The sequence below is a fragment of the Crinia signifera genome, chromosome 1 (genome assembly GCF_055691185.1).
Source record: "Crinia signifera chromosome 1, ASM5569118v1, whole genome shotgun sequence".
Taxonomy (NCBI): Eukaryota; Metazoa; Chordata; class Amphibia; order Anura; family Myobatrachidae; genus Crinia; species Crinia signifera.
This window is the reverse complement of record NC_139217.1, coordinates 252370648-252386646: the sequence shown is the minus strand read 5'-3', so window position 1 is coordinate 252386646 and position 15999 is coordinate 252370648. Positions and strand designations below refer to the sequence as shown.

General features: G+C 42.8%; 1 protein-coding gene across 1 annotated transcript in view; it reads left to right on the top strand.

Moving 5' to 3' along the window:
* Positions 1 to 15999, top strand: part of TRABD2A (TraB domain containing 2A) — a 75986-nt gene that overhangs the window by 19956 nt on the left and 40031 nt on the right. Inside the window, exon 2 of the mRNA XM_083158284.1 lies at positions 3929 to 4489. Coding sequence (XP_083014410.1) covers positions 3929 to 4489 — 561 coding nt within the window. The remainder of the gene's footprint in view (positions 1 to 3928; positions 4490 to 15999) is intronic.

Below are 15999 nucleotides of genomic sequence, written 5' to 3'. Positions count from 1 at the left end.
TGGCACTCTGGGGTCTTAACAAAACCTGCTGTATTCCAGGGGCACCAGGGCGCTGGAGGGGGGGGGGGCGCTAGTGTGCGGTCCTGGGTCTCCTGGCAGCGGGTCTGGGGACGGGCAGCGGGGGTCCGGGGAGTGGTGTGTTAACTCCGGCTCCTAGCGCTGCCGGGCAGCAGATTTTGAAAAGACTCGCCGGACGCTGATTGGCTGAATTCAGCCAATCAGTGTCCGGCAAGTCTTTTCAAAGTCATCAGCACTTCCCGCCGCCAGGCACAGACAGATAGCGCTAGGAGACAGAGTGAGTGAAGGCTGCCGCTACACCAGTCCCTGGACCCCTGGACGCTGCCTTCCCCCGCTGGCTGCACACAGGTATGTTGGCAGCAGGGGTCCAGGGACTGGTGTAGCGGCAGCTTTCACTCACTCGTCACTCCGTCTCCTAGCGCTATTTGCCTGGAGGCGGGAAGCGCTGATGATTTTGAAAACACTTGCCGGACGCTGATTGGCAACCAAATCAGCGTCCGGCAAGTCGACCAAATGACTGCCGCCCCGGGCGCCGAAACACCTAGTTTCGGCCCTGTATATAGTGACACTCCCCCAGGCTTTAGTTCAACCCCTTATTTACATTTTGAATTATTTTTTTATTCCCCTGAAGTTTCTGTGAGAGATTTGAAATCTCTCATGCTGAATCTGCCATTATGAATCTCTGGCACAAATCTGTGTGTGTGTGGCTCATTATCTGAAAAATTCAGTTTTAGGGAAATCTCTCGTGCTGAATCTCCCGTTATGAATCTCTGGCACAAATCTCTGCGTATGTAGGCCCCTTAAGTTAACAGCCTGGCAGCTGTGTTTTGTACCAGCTGTAATCGGTGCAGTTCTTTTGCTGGGAGATAGGGGGAGGGGCCCTAAACTGCACACCCTGGACATATGAGGTGCTACCTGCTGAGACCTCAGAAATGCAATATAGCAATGACATTTATATTTAGTGTGCACCTGCAAACTCCTCCTCCTGCTTTTGCTGGGAGACCAAGGTAGAGGGCATTGCAATAATCCAAACGAGATTATACAAATGCATGTATGAATTTTGGCAGATCTTCAGATGGGATTAGGTGTTTGATTCTGGCTATGTTCCTCAGATGAAAGAATGAGGATTTGATTATGGCTGATATCTGATGTTTAAGTGTCAATCCACCATCAAGTATCACGCCAAGGTTCCGCACATGATAACAATCTTTATTAAAATATTTCTGGTAGGATGTGACCTGCTAAAGCAAATTCATTATTTTACCAACTAATTGCAGATCTTCCTTCTGGACTTACTGATCAAATTTCCACAAACCTGCCATGTGACAATGAGGACTGCTGGCAGATAAGCATGGCCATCTCTTACAGTCCTCTATGACACAGCCTCAGCTGGTTTCATGCTATATTTGGAATTAGTCATCCATACTCTTCCACAGTTAAGTTGCCCATACACAAGGCGATATACATGCAATTTGGCCACTTTTTATGTGATTGCGGCAGTCAATAGCATAACAAGCATCCAAATTGGATGTATTTGACAGCAGGTCCGATGCGATACGTGGTCCCATGTGCATCGCACCAGAGTATCGCATGCAATATATCATATGATAATGGACTGCATATATCGCATGCGATACTCCTGGGCAGCTCAAGGGAGAAGTCACCCTAGTGTATGTCCAGCTTTACACCCTCATGGTATGTAGTTAATTTGCACATGGTCACAAGGTTGTTACTGACAATGTGGATAGTGGAATGGATAACACAACAAGCTGACCTGGTAGTAAAGTGATTTCAAACATCTAACCATGTCAGCACTAGATGCTTTACCATCATGTGGCTGCCTAAAGGAAAGATCTGGGGTTGGCAGACACCTGTAGAAATCTTCCTGACTACAGGCCTATTTCAGGTTGGATCACATAAGCATGTGCAGAATGGGACCTGTGAAGGCTTCTGCATGGTTGACAGACAGGGGCATTCACAGGGAGGTGTGGGGCTGCAGACATTCCTGAAAATGGGGGTGTCACCACAGTTTCCTGGGTGTGGTGAGGCCAAGGACTGCATCGTATTTGCAGTTTCCCTGTGACAGGCAGCCTCAGTAAGGTCAGACTTACTCAGGATGCAGACACTGATGAGCATCGCGACCTATAGACGTGATTTTCGTCCAGAACTGCGATTGTAAATGCATGCAGGACTCGGAGGTGGTATGCAATGACATTCTAGAGAACTGTTTGCTTCCAAGGTAGGATTGACCATTGGTTCTACCTTGACATTTCCCAGTTGCACGTTGGCTCTATTTATTTTGGGAATATTTTTTCCATCCGCTAGTATGCCATGTATGTATATATATATATATATATATATATATATATAACAAAAGGCATGTAGATGGCACTCTCAAGGTTGTACAAATTCTGCGCGGCGGCAGCAAAGATGAAATAAATGAATCAACACAGGCTTGTGTTGATTCATTTATTTCATCTTTGCTGCCGCCGCGCAGAATTTGTACAACCTTGAGAGTGCCATCTACATGCCTTTTGTTACATCTTTTCTTTTGAAAACGGAAAGGCACCTCAAGTTTTTGCACCTATAAGGACGAGTGCCGGGACCCCCTTGTCCTATATATATATATATATATATATATATATATATATATCGCTGATTGGCTGAGAGAGGTCTCAGCCAATCAATGGCTTTCTAGTCATCTGTATGGGCGTGTTTTTTTTTTAAAGTTCTCTTCTCCTCCCACCGCTGCCCGGCAGCCAGCTTCTTCTACTGCCCGGCACCCTGCTCCCGCTGGCACTTCTAAATGCAACAGCTTCCTCGCCTGCCCGGCTCCGTATGCAGCCTCCCCCTGCTCCCTCCGCCTGGCTCTCTATTAGCCGTCATTACCAGCCCGCTGCCATCCCCCACACGGCTCCGGGGCTGGGTTGCACATAAGATTTAGCAAATCTTATGTGCAGCCCGTCCGACCTCCCGACTCCGATGCGCACGGGACCGCGCATCGGGTCGGACAGGATGCGATTTGGGCCGATTTCACGTCCCGATTCATCCGAATTGGGTGAAATCGTGCTCAAATCACATAGTGTATGGGGGTCTTAAGGCCCCCTCTAGATGTGCAATGCTGGATTACATACTGTATGCATGAGTTCAGACATGCTCACGCACTGTGTTTATTGATTAGTAATCAATCATGATATATCAGCATCGATTTCTATATCACATTGTTTGCAATTAGAGTCATCAAAAACGTTTAAAATTACATCTAGAGTGTACCCAGCTTTAGGGTAGAGAACTTGCATTTAAGGTTATTGTCACTAAAAATTGTAAAGTGTAGCAAGTTTTATTGCACCTTTAAAATAAGTGATGTGCAAAGCACAAAAGAGAATTTAATACGTTCCTGGATTCAAAAGCAAATACTATATGACTTAATCTTGGATCAAACAGTATATACATTGCTATACATTTAAAAATGCATATTTAAATCTGAACCGTAAAGCTCCTTGTGCTTTCTTTGAACGCTGACCTCTCACCTGACCCCTATCACTGCATTGTGAGTTGTCAGATTTGTTTTTGGAATAAATTAAACTGAAGTAGAGTTCAAAGACTTTAGAAGGCAGAACATTTTAGACAAAGTCAATTAATTTAATATAATCCGGAATTTGTCGTTCTCTTAAAATACGCACATGCTAATCATAGAATATTTTTTTATTATTATCTTTATAATCATTGTACCAATGATATTAAGCTTTGTCATTCCATTTAGATAATTTAACAATGTGACAGGTTGGTTTTGCATGTGATACAATGGCTACAAAATGGCTGCCCTCTTGATCTGATTATGATTATGTGAAAAAGAAAACAGTTAATAAGATTTTCTTTTTTTTATGTTTTTTTTTTTTTTTTTTTTCAGCAAAGCCATTTGAACTCCTTTCTCTGGACCATCAAACGAGATCCTCCTTCATACTTCTTTGGCACCATTCATGTTCCATACACAAGGGTATGGGATTTTATCCCAGAAAATTCTAAGAAAGCTTTCCAGCAGAGTAATATTGTATACTTTGAGTTGGATTTGACAGACCCCTACACAATCTCGGCTCTGACCAGCTGCCAGATGCTGCCTCAGGGTGAGAATCTGCAAAGTGTTCTTCCAAGAGATATTTACCGCAGACTTAAGCGCCATTTGGAATATGTTAAACTCATGATGCCCTCCTGGATGACACCAGATCAAAGAGGGAAGGGACTTTATGCAGACTACTTATTCAATGCTATAGCTGGCAACTGGGAAAGAAAGAGACCTGTTTGGGTGATGCTGATGGTGAATTCCCTGACTGAGGTTGATATCAAGTCTAGGGGGGTCCCCGTTCTGGATTTATATCTTGCTCAGGAAGCAGAGCGTCTTAAAAAGAGAACTGGAGCAGTTGAGAAAGTAGAAGAACAATGCCACCCTCTTAATGGATTGAACTTCTCACAGGTAAGATTGTTCCCTATGTCACCTAACACAATCAGACCAATATCCCCACCTGCATTTCAGTTTATCACAGATAAGGGTCCTCTTTTGAATCTCTAGCATTTAATAACAAAATTATCAAATTGAATGATCAAGATGCTCCTTGACTGGCCAGCTTCATCCTTTCCCAGTCGCTCCCTCCAGTATTCAGTGTTTTGTTAAACATATTCATCACTAATGTACAGAACAAAATGTGTGTCAGTTTGCCTAGAAGATTACATTATCTTGAGTGTTGTTTCTTTATCTGTAGAAGAATGGGCAGTAATCAGGTTTCTCACCTTCTACCCCAGAAACTTATCAGTCTACTAAAATCACCAGAAGGAATCTTGTGAATAGTGACAGCTGTGAAAATATTTGTCTCAGTAAGGAGGCTTTCAGTGACACAGACAGGAGTCCTTGTAGAGGAGGAGATCTGCTGGAGGAATAACAATAAGCTAGGGTGGAGGGCATATGCCTGAGTTGGTAGGAAGAACATACATTGCAGGGACTTGTACAGTTTCTACAGTAGTATATATTGTTATAGCAACAATAGCTGCATCAGTATCAGAAAACTCTGCCATCCATTACAGATATTGTGTGAAAAAACCAGACCCATCCCAGGAGACAAATCTCCACATAGTCATCTTTTTTTGTGTTTGTTTGTATGTTTGTTTAAACCTAGTCAAGTACATTTGTCTCTCATCTATATTATTGCCTTTTGTTTTATTGCTATAAGGTCTGATTCAGATCACAGATTGCAATATTCTGAGCAACGAGCGCAGATAAAGCCCTGATTCTAATTGACTTGGAATGGGGGGGGGGAGGGGGGGGGGAGGGGGGGGGGGATTTGTCCCCATTCCGATGTTTGGGACTTGGTATAATACAGTATGCCAGTTTGCGCATGTGTAGCTCCCCTTTACAAATGGCTTTGTCGCCAAGCCTTTTGCAAGGATCGAGGCAGGCCGGGGGCTGTGGGGACGGGGGTCGCCCATTGTATGCCAAGTGTTTTATGGGCGTCCCCATGAAAACGCTGGGCATTCCCATGGCTGCTAGGGCCGGGTAGCTGATGTCACACGACGTCACCCACCTGCCCCGTCTTCAGGCAGACACACGCAAATAAAAGTCAGTTCAGACTTACTTTTATTTGCGAACCATAACATAACAAATGAATGCTAATAACATTTCACTATACAGTCTGGGTATTACTTATTCTCATTATACACTCTATGGGCGAGATGTATCAAACGGAAAATGCGGTAAAACCCCTGTTTTACAGCATTTTCCAATGTATAAAAAATGATACCGCATTGAAGGGTATCGCCACCTTTGGGTGGCGATACCCTATAGAAGCCTATGGGCTTCTTTTCGCCGCTGCCGACGCAAACTCGCCGCCTTGCCAACCCCCCTCTGGCTTACCTTCCTGAAGGGTCCTCCTGGACCCTGGAAGGTAAACCCCTCCTCCCCCTAGTGAAGCAGCCAGACATCCTTCCGGCTGCAGGGGGGAGGAGGAGGCACTGGGGACAGCCTGCTTAGCTGTCCCCGGTGTGAGGGGAGAGCCAGGCGGCAGGGAGGTGACGGAGACCCCCCGCACAACAGAGTACAGGTATCGCGGGGGAGGGGCTCCGTCACCGCACCGCAATGCCAGCCGCATGTGTTAGTACATATGCGCTGGCATCGTAGTGGGGGGGCGCGAATGGGCGGCGATGTATTTTAATACATCTCGCCCTATGTAAGAGCAGGCTTGAAACCCTGTGTACACCGCAGTCTGTTACATGGTGGTGTATGTTCTAATACAGAGGGTGAAATTTACTAAGATGTGAAATACACTTCACAGGTCATGTTGCTATGGGCAACCATTTAGAAGCTACTTCTTATTTATTTACCACCCTCTAGAATACAGGTCTTCAACCTGTGGCCCTCCAGATGTTGTGGAACTACATGTCCCAGCATGTCCTGACAGTTTTGGCATGCTGTTATAGTAAAAAATGGGGCAATGCATGTTGGAACATGTAGTTTCACAACATCTGGAGGGCCATGGGTTGAAGACCCATGCTCTATAACAGGGCTGGGCAACACCGGCCCTCCAGATGTTGATGAACTACATATCCCAGCATGCCTTGCATCAGTTTCAGCATGGCCACATAGCAAAACTAATGCAAAGCATCCTGGGATGTGTAGTTCATCAACATCTGGAGGGCCAGTGTTGCCCAGCCCTGCTCTAGAAGATAGTAGACAGGATGTGATTGGTTGCCTATAGCAACATGACTTCACAGGTCATGTCTCTGTCTCTGCAACATTTTTGTATGTTATTCTTGGCAATGTACAGATAAATTAGTCTAATTAAACTAGTTAATCAGGCTGTAAGTTCAGACACAGCTATATCTGCAAGACATAATCTGATGGGAGTTTAGTAAAATCAGCTGTTGAGAAATGTGAATGATCTGATTATCCGCTTAATTCAGCATGGGTCATTAATCAGAGAATTTGGAGTGGACTGCAAGGAGAAAGACAGATAGACAAAACGCCCCGTGCAAAATTACGAGAGAATTGCGAATGGATTGATAATCACCATTCGCAACTCCATACGCAATTCCCAAAACACCGAAGAAATTGTATTTGTTCCGCGGCTTGCAAAAATTATGCTGATTGGCAATTATCAGCAACTCCATACACAAGACTTGCACCAACCAATTATTTTTCCACTGTGTCCAGTCTGTGCGTAGCCAGGACTTACTCGCCAGCTGCGCTAGAAATAGGCTGATTGGAGTCGGAGCTGATGTCACACAACTTCCCTTCAAACACCAGAAAATGGCCACTTACCACCTCAAAATACTGGCTTTCTATAAACTTGCATTCCGCCATTGTTAAAAAAAAAAAAGTGCTTGATTTCTTTACAGGAAGGCCTTTTGCATACGTACTATGATCCATACACATGCATAGTCTATCGCAGTGGTTCCCAAACTGTGTGCCTAGACACCCTGGGGTGCCAATGGGTACTTTCAGGGGTGTCTTGGATTGGTGGTCAAAACTAATTAAAACTATTTATGGTCAATGTGATAAAACAGTTCTTCTGGCTTCAGTTCTTAAAACATGTGGACATACAGAATAAAATATTATCCCTCACCACATAATTGAACCTAAGGATGACATATAACACATTTAACTTACTTTTTTTTTTGCACATTTCTCAGAGAGAAAATTTTGGCCTACGGGTGCAGTGAAAAAAATTCTGATACTTTAGGGCAGTGGTTCTCAACGTCGGTCCTCAGGACCCCACACAGTGCATGTTTTCCAGGTCTCCACACAGAATCACAAGTGAAATAATTAGCTCCACCTGTGATCTTTTAAATGTGTCAGTGAGTAATGAGTGCACCTGTGCACCTGCCGCGTGACCTGGAAAACATGCACTGTCGGGGGTCCTGAGGACAGAGGCTGCTTTAGGGAGCCATGATTCAAAAAAGTTTATCTGGTCCACTGGTCCAAAAAGTTTATCTGGTCCACATCCACTGGTCTATCCATTATCACCTGGCCTTCAAATTAGCTGCCGTGCGATCAGGTCTGAATAACCCCATAGTTTTATGTTTAACCCATTCAGTGCTGTTTTTTTTAAGGTAGTGCTCCCCACTGGGCAAGTGTATTAGGGGGAGCGCTCCCTAAAAAACCCACCACTGTCTCTCCCAAGGCCAGCAGCACTGCAGAGCACTATATCAGCCGCTGCACGGCCCTGCCCATGGCAATGTTGCAAAGTCACGTCGGACACAGCTGGGGGCAGATTATCCATATATCCGTTATCAAAATTATTCAGAAAAAAATACTTTCCAGAATATACTATTTTTTGTTATTGTTTTGCTAAAAGCCTACTGGGAACAAGATACTGGCACTAAGTATGTGCAAGAAAATGATTGCTTGCCATTCCAATTCAGTGTCTGAGATAGTACACAAACTTTGTTTCATGCACCAATAAAATATATTTATGTGTATTTCATGTGTTTATAAAACATAAATGCATTTTGTGTTCACATATAAGTCCTGTCCTCAAGATACCTCATTGAAATATAAAACTATTCTGAAATACGGAATCTGCTTCTGGTCCTGTGCATTTTGGATAAGGGATACCCAACCTGTATTGAAAAGAGTAGGGGGGGCTTGATTTATGAAAGCTTGGAGAGTGATAAAGTGGAGAGAGATGAAGTACCAATCAGCTCCTAACTGCCTATATGTGTATAAAGAAAGACAGAAGTTGTTACTTTAGGACTGATTATCAACGCATTCTGTCCAATTTTCAGTTAATTGGCCCGAAAACTGGTTCTGAGTTCTAATCAGAATTGTATAAATTGCTAAATCAGTCAATCAATCAATCATTGTTGTTTTCATTAATGTTTACTTTTAATTTTAGTATTTTGGTTTCGTGACTACGAAACACTTAATTTTCATGTAAAAAAATCTTTAGAATCTTTAGAAGAATGGACATGAATCCTGGTCAAAAGGGGCCCATCAGAAACTGGGGGCCCGGAACAAAGAATTTAGGCAGGGCCCCCATGTGTGGGATGGATACGCACCACCAGCTGATTGCAGCTGGAGCACCGGGTGGCAGCCAGGCATATGTATTTCACATATGGTGCCGGCCATGAGCCAATCAGAACACATGTACCAACATCCAATCAGGAACCACCTCAGGCCTCACGACCAGCACTGCATACCTCCCAACTTCTGTGTTGGGGAAATAGGGACACTCGCGAGCGCCCGAAAAGGGGGCGGGCGTATGCAAATGAGGGTGTGGCTTATGCTAATTAGCCGCAACTGCATTTTCATACGAGAATAGACGCTGTGCGCGCATGCGCACAGCGTCTATTCTATTAGAATGGGGGGTCTCCCAACTGCCACCCCCCGCAGCGGGACAATGCCTGCCGCGGGTGGGACAGCGGGACAGGACCCGAAAATCGGGACTGTCCCGCTGTAATCGTGACAGTTGGGAGGTATGGCACTGTGTTCAAAATGCTGCCTGTGCCTTTTCTGCCTGGCTGCCACCTGGTACTAGCTTCAGTCAGCTAGCGGCACAGATTAACATCACAGTGCCACCTGAGCCCCCTTTCTATTACTGCTTGGGACACCACTGCTTGCAGTCCCCCCCTGATGGTGGGCCTGCTTGTCAATAATGATGCAGGTGAATGTATTCAGCCCATTTCCCAGATTTCCTATAATTTGTTATCATATCATATCGCTGTTTATCTAGAGGCAATGCATAAAAGCAGAACATGAAGCTCACTGTTTAGTACATCCCTGTCGTGATTGCATTTTTAATAGGATGCTGACATTTGCCTAGAGAGAAAAACACAGCCCTCTGTTATATTGCACTGTGCGCCTGATTAATCAGGGTACAATCAGCGTTGTCACTATACTTAAAACAACATGTGGTTTCTTGCAGAGAATATATATGACACAGTGATGTATGGCCCCTGATGTCATACACAGGATGGCTATAGCACTTTATTTCCCTTCACTGTTTATACATTATTGCCATTTTCAAAGGCTGTCAGTGATAATTCTTCATGTTCAGTGCTCCCGAGGAATGTTGTCCTGAGCTTGCTGGTGCTTGTTTGTGGTGTGTACCTTACACTCATTTTTTTCCTGTCTGATATGTGATAACATTAGGCTCCAGAGAAAAAGTCCAAACCATTTACTAGAGGCATTTGTCATTTATGACTTTAGTTTTTAAAGCAGCTGTCTGCTGTCGGCTGGTGCAGACATTATTTATAAGGATTACTTCCATGCAGTAAAGGATTGTTCTGCCGAACACTACCTGCATTAAACCGACATTATACCGTTATTATAACACTTTCCCAAACATGTCCCAATCTACTCCTGTATACTAGGTGGATTTGATGTAAATGTATAGTGCTTAATAACTCCCTGTGGGACAAGGGAAGACAGGTAGGAACAGACTTTCCTATAATACTTTGCTAATCATGTGAAGATTATCATTCATTGTAACCACACATCGGTGACCAAATTAGACCAAATATGCCCCTCAGGCTGAGAAGCTACAGTATACCTGAGTCCGATTGGAGCCTCTTCGGATGTTATTCTATGACATCATAGGGCAGTTTGGGCCTGATTCTGGTTGACACGGTAAGCTGGGAAGATCGCAGTTTACCGGGTCTTCAGTTTACAGAAAATGGCATCCAGGGTTATAAACATTATTTATAATGTACTACAGTATAGTGGACTCAGATTGTTTTATTTTATTATAATGGATAAATCGTAACTTCATCTGGGTCATTTACACCTCAGGAGATCAGTTACAGGTTGAACTTGATAGACTAATGGGCCCCATACATCAGCAATCACAATTTATGGATTTTCAGATATAGGGATATTTTGGCCAGATAAGTGGATTTTACAATCTATCTGACTTTGCCCACACATTACAGATTTATTTCAGTGATCTGCAGATTTTTCCATCTAAAGATTGCATCTTCATATCTGGAAATTGCCCCAATCGATTGTCATTTCAGCTGTTCATAATGTAAATACATGAAGACGACGAATTGGGAATGCCCACACATATAAAAAAGATCTGCAGATAATACCAGATTATTAAACATGTTTAAAAACCTGATTAAGCAATCGATTGGCGATTTTGATTGGGATTGCCAAAAGGGGGAGCCCACACATCTAAAATTAATTGTGGCAATCATCTCCATATCTGAAAATTGTCACAATTAATTGCTGATGTATGGGGCCCTTTAGATTTTATTTTGTCAACCTCACCAACTGTGTTACTAAGTTAGACAAAACAGGAAGGTGCACCATAGTGTAGTATTTTACAGTATAAGGTTTACTCAAAGGAAAAAACAACAACTCACATAGGTGTAAGGCATGAAGAACGAGCTTTCAAAATCTATATATTTGATGAATATCTCTGATGTAAAACAACAAAAAAATGAATTTAACTTTTGTCAGTAATTACAGTTTTATATACAGTACATATAAACTGGATGAACACAACAGCCGTGCTCCTGGAGTACATTAGCCTACACTACTGTATGCATGTGGTACAGATTAGGTTCCATTTAACAGTTTAAGATGAGACCCAAAATCTGTAACCTTTGAGCTGGTACAAAAAGGCCTCCACCAGCTTGTACAAAAGGCTGCTGTTTTGCAGATGATGCCATTTTGCCTGGCAAAGCCATGCACTGTGTTGGATAGCTAGCTTGCACAGATCGAAGCCAAACCTGGTTCCGCTCTGTGTAGAAATCACATGTGATATATTTAAAACTATACTACCAGTATACACAAAGGACCTTATTCAGGTCCGTTCATCATTGCATCTGCATTCGCATGGTGGCGATGTTTAGCATGTGCAGTCGCATTTCTGCGCATGTGCAGACGCTGAGTGCATGCGCCCACGGCAAACACACTGTTCGCTGGGTGCACGCACCCAACCTTCTGGGCGGGGGGGCTGGGGTACTTGCCATGGAAAACACCCAGTGTTTCATGGGCGTTCCCATAACAACGCTGGGTGTTCCTATGTTAATCGCCCAGTGTCATGGGCGCGGGGGGGCAGACAGCTGATGTCAACTGCCCGCCCATTTCAATGAGAATGTACATGCATATAAAAGTGACCTGAGAATTACTTTATATATGCCTGTGCGCACCACATCTTTCGATGGTCTGCGACCATTCACATGCCATGCGAACGTACGCGCCGTGCAAATAGTGGACCAGCGTACCACCATTTGCTGGGCGGGTTCTGGTTGACTCGTAAGGATGCAAATTGGCTTCCGCACAAATCAACCAGAATAACCCCCAAACTCTTTTAGCATTTTTAACAGTTTGTATCATTCATTGTACCTACAAATAAATTCACATAGGTATAGAAATCAATATGATCAATTTAAATGACTTAAAAACAATCTATTCAAAGACACTACAACAATTTCACTCAATATATTTAAAGTACATGCATTTAAAACATACTGTATGCTATGTTATGTATGAGCCTGTGTCCTAGAACTGACAGACTGTATTGCTGTACACAGTCACCAAGGAGACAATGAAGCCCTCTGCTGTCCAGAAAGGATAGTACATCTTCTTCATACAGGTAGAGAGGTTATTACTGTCTTCATATTTATTTAGATAAATTATTTTGGTTCACTCGCAAAGGCAAATTCCTTCTCAAATGGACAAAACCATGTGCACTGCAGGTAGGGCAGATGTAACTTGTGCAGAGAGAACTAGGGGGTATTCAATCTGAGGGTCACAACAGTCGAGCTTGCTCGACCGCCGTGACCCAGTCCCATTCTTGGTCAGCTCGACCGAGAACATGCAGGTGGGATTCAATGTCCCGCCTGCCGGGGAGCGAAAAGGGGGCGTGGCCGCGAGTTGTGGCCGGGAAGAGGCGAGCTGCAGCCTGCAGCTCGTCACTTCCCGGCCGTTCTCGGCAGAACGAACCCGACAGCTACTGATGTCAGGCTCGTTCTGTCGAGAAACCCTGCTCATTGCTGTAGGAGAAGACAACATTGAATAGGGCCCGGCGAGCATCTTCCCGACAGGGAGATGCTCGCCGGGGAATGAATATCCCCCTTAGATTTGGGTGGGGTTTTACTTCAAAGTGGGATCTATATTGCATTGTAAAAAGAAACAGTCAGTATTTTCCCTGCACAGACACAAAATATATCACACAAATCTAATTCTCTCTGCACATGTTACATCTGCCCCACCTGCAGTGCACATGGTTTTGTCCATTTGAGAAGGAATTTGCCTTTGCGAGTGAACTAGACTAAGGGCCTTTGTGTATTCCCATTTAATCATGCCTACCTTTATTGATTTGCCGACTGTGAATACAGTATGGGTAGATCACAGGTAACAAAGTGTCATGTCATATTGCGGAGGGCTGTTGAGGAAATATGGGTCCCATTTATCAATGAGTTTTAGCTATTTAAAACTCATATTTATGATAAATGGTGCTCAAGACAATCAGCTCCCGTCATGTGTTTAAAAAAATGACAGCCGGGAGGTGATTTAGTGGAGCAACATTTATCATACGCAGCGAGTTTTAAATAGCTAAAGCTCAGATATAAATGCACCCTATATATATAAGTGGTAGTACAGCTTAAAATATTGCTCTCTGGAGCAGTATTACTATTAAATCCTTGAATCATGTTGTTTAAGTGCTAATGAGTCCCCTTAAAAATAATGCCCATTGCCTGATGTCTGCCACATCAGAAAATATTAGAATAGAATGCGTTAATGTGGCAATCCTGTTTTATCTATGCTAGAATTCAGTGCTGCCAAATCCAGGCCTCTACATCTATCAGGAAGAACAACATTGTCCTACTGCAGCATTTGCATCTTCTTTTTACACATTAATTTACAGAAGTACCCCAAAAATTGCTACAGATTCTGAGAAATTGGCACTGCATACCTTCAGTTTACTTACTTGGAATAGAATTCTTAAATAATTTCTATTTTGAAAATAATTATATATATATATATATATATATATATATATATAATATTATGAATGAAAATACAGATAAAAAAAGTATTATTTAATCCTTTATATCTGAACTGGGGTTATTATTGTGATGGTATCTGCTGTTACTACAATAAGATTCCACCATGAAACGATTCCGTACAAAGGCATTTCTTAACCGTGACAGGCCTTCATAACTGCCAGCATTAAAGGGTGTTAAATGAAGACTCTTTAGGTGGCCTCAATTCTAGGAGGGCATACCCAGCTGTCAGTTTCAATAGTATCACAGGAACTAAATCAAGGGCAGGGTATGTTATTCCATGGTCTTCTGTGTGACTCAGAAATATTAGCATGACAAAATCAGATTATTGACTTTCATATCTATTGTCTGTAGATGTCACCATTGATGTGCTGCACAGCTCAGGTAGCACTGAGACATCAAACATTAGTTACCATTGCAAGTCCAGCATGATGGCAGGATTGTTGGAATAAGTATGAAAAAGTTGTATTTTATACTAAGCCGTTTTTACAAAGTTCAGTGTCTCTCTGTAGCTATAATTAAAGATGTTAAATGGCTTTCAACCTTTTGGAGAGAGCAAAAGAACCAAATATGGGGGCAGGCTATTGAGCAGATGTGAGAGTTTAGTTGTGCAGTCCTGAATGCTGGCGGGGTGGCGATTGGCTGATTTGAGTTGCATAATACTATAACCCTTTCATATGTAAAGTGAAGCTTTGATCCAAGTTGGATGAAAGTTCTGAAAAGTGGAGATGATGGCAGTGGGTCTTTTGTCTATGACAAAAAAGGCATCTGCTGTACACTCTCTCTTACCCAACCCCCCTCCAAGATAAGCACCCACAAGAAACAGGGACCAGTGTATTCTCTCAGCTAAAGAACGGTACAAGGGTGGCAGCAGCTAACAAATGCCTTTACATAGATGCATTTTAAAAGATTTGCAAAGTAGTATTCTGACTTACTGTTGCGTAATGTAATGTATTTTATTAGTTATTGTATTGTTTCACATATTTATATTTTGCTAATAATGAAGGCACAATTGAAGCTATTTATTAGGAAGAAAAATTAACTGCTGGGCAGAAAGAGAGAGACATTTTTACAAAAAGTGACCTTCTACATGTTTTTATTAATAATTATATTAATAATTGTATTTTTATAGCGCTCTTTGTCCAATAGGACTCGAGGCGCTGAACAGATAGAATAAATGTAATACAGTACAGGAACAATGAAGTACAGAAAAGCTTTTCATAAATAATAATACTTCATATTGGGGTCCATACATATGGACGGGGAATGTGCCACTGGTGGTAATACAGTATTGTGTGAGTTTATACATGTATGTTTATTTGTCTGTGGCAGGGAAATTATATGGCAGAATTAAGGCTAAGAGTAATAATTTACACAACATACTTGTCTGATCACCCATAGTGTGTATTGAATTGCGGTGATCTTTGTTACCCTGTACTAGATTTTTTATATTTATTTACTGTAATTTTAAGTTCTGTCTCGCTGTACTGTTCCATTGAATGCAGGGCAGGCGACAGGGGGGGTCAAAGGGGACACTCGTACTTGGCCCCGACCAGTTGAGGGGCCCCAAAGCTTTGAGGGACTCAGGGTCTGTAAGCATGACTGCCTAATTACCTGTCTGGCTACCCATACTAATGAGTTTAATTACACAACACACCAAACCACACAACGCACAGGGCCTTATTCTAGTTCACTCTTTCTGACAAAATCCTTCTTAGATGGACAAAACCATGTGCACTGCAGGGGGGCAGATGTAAAATGTGCAGAGAGAATTAGATTTAGGTGAGTAATATTGTTTCTGTGCAGGGTAAATACAGGCTGCTTTTTTTTACACTGCAATATAGATCTCACTTTGAAGTAAAACCCCACCCAAATCTAACTCTCTCTGCACAAGGAATCTGCTGCGCTATATAAGAAACTGCAAATAAATAAATAAATAATAATAACATCTGCCCCACCTGCAGTGCACATGGTTTT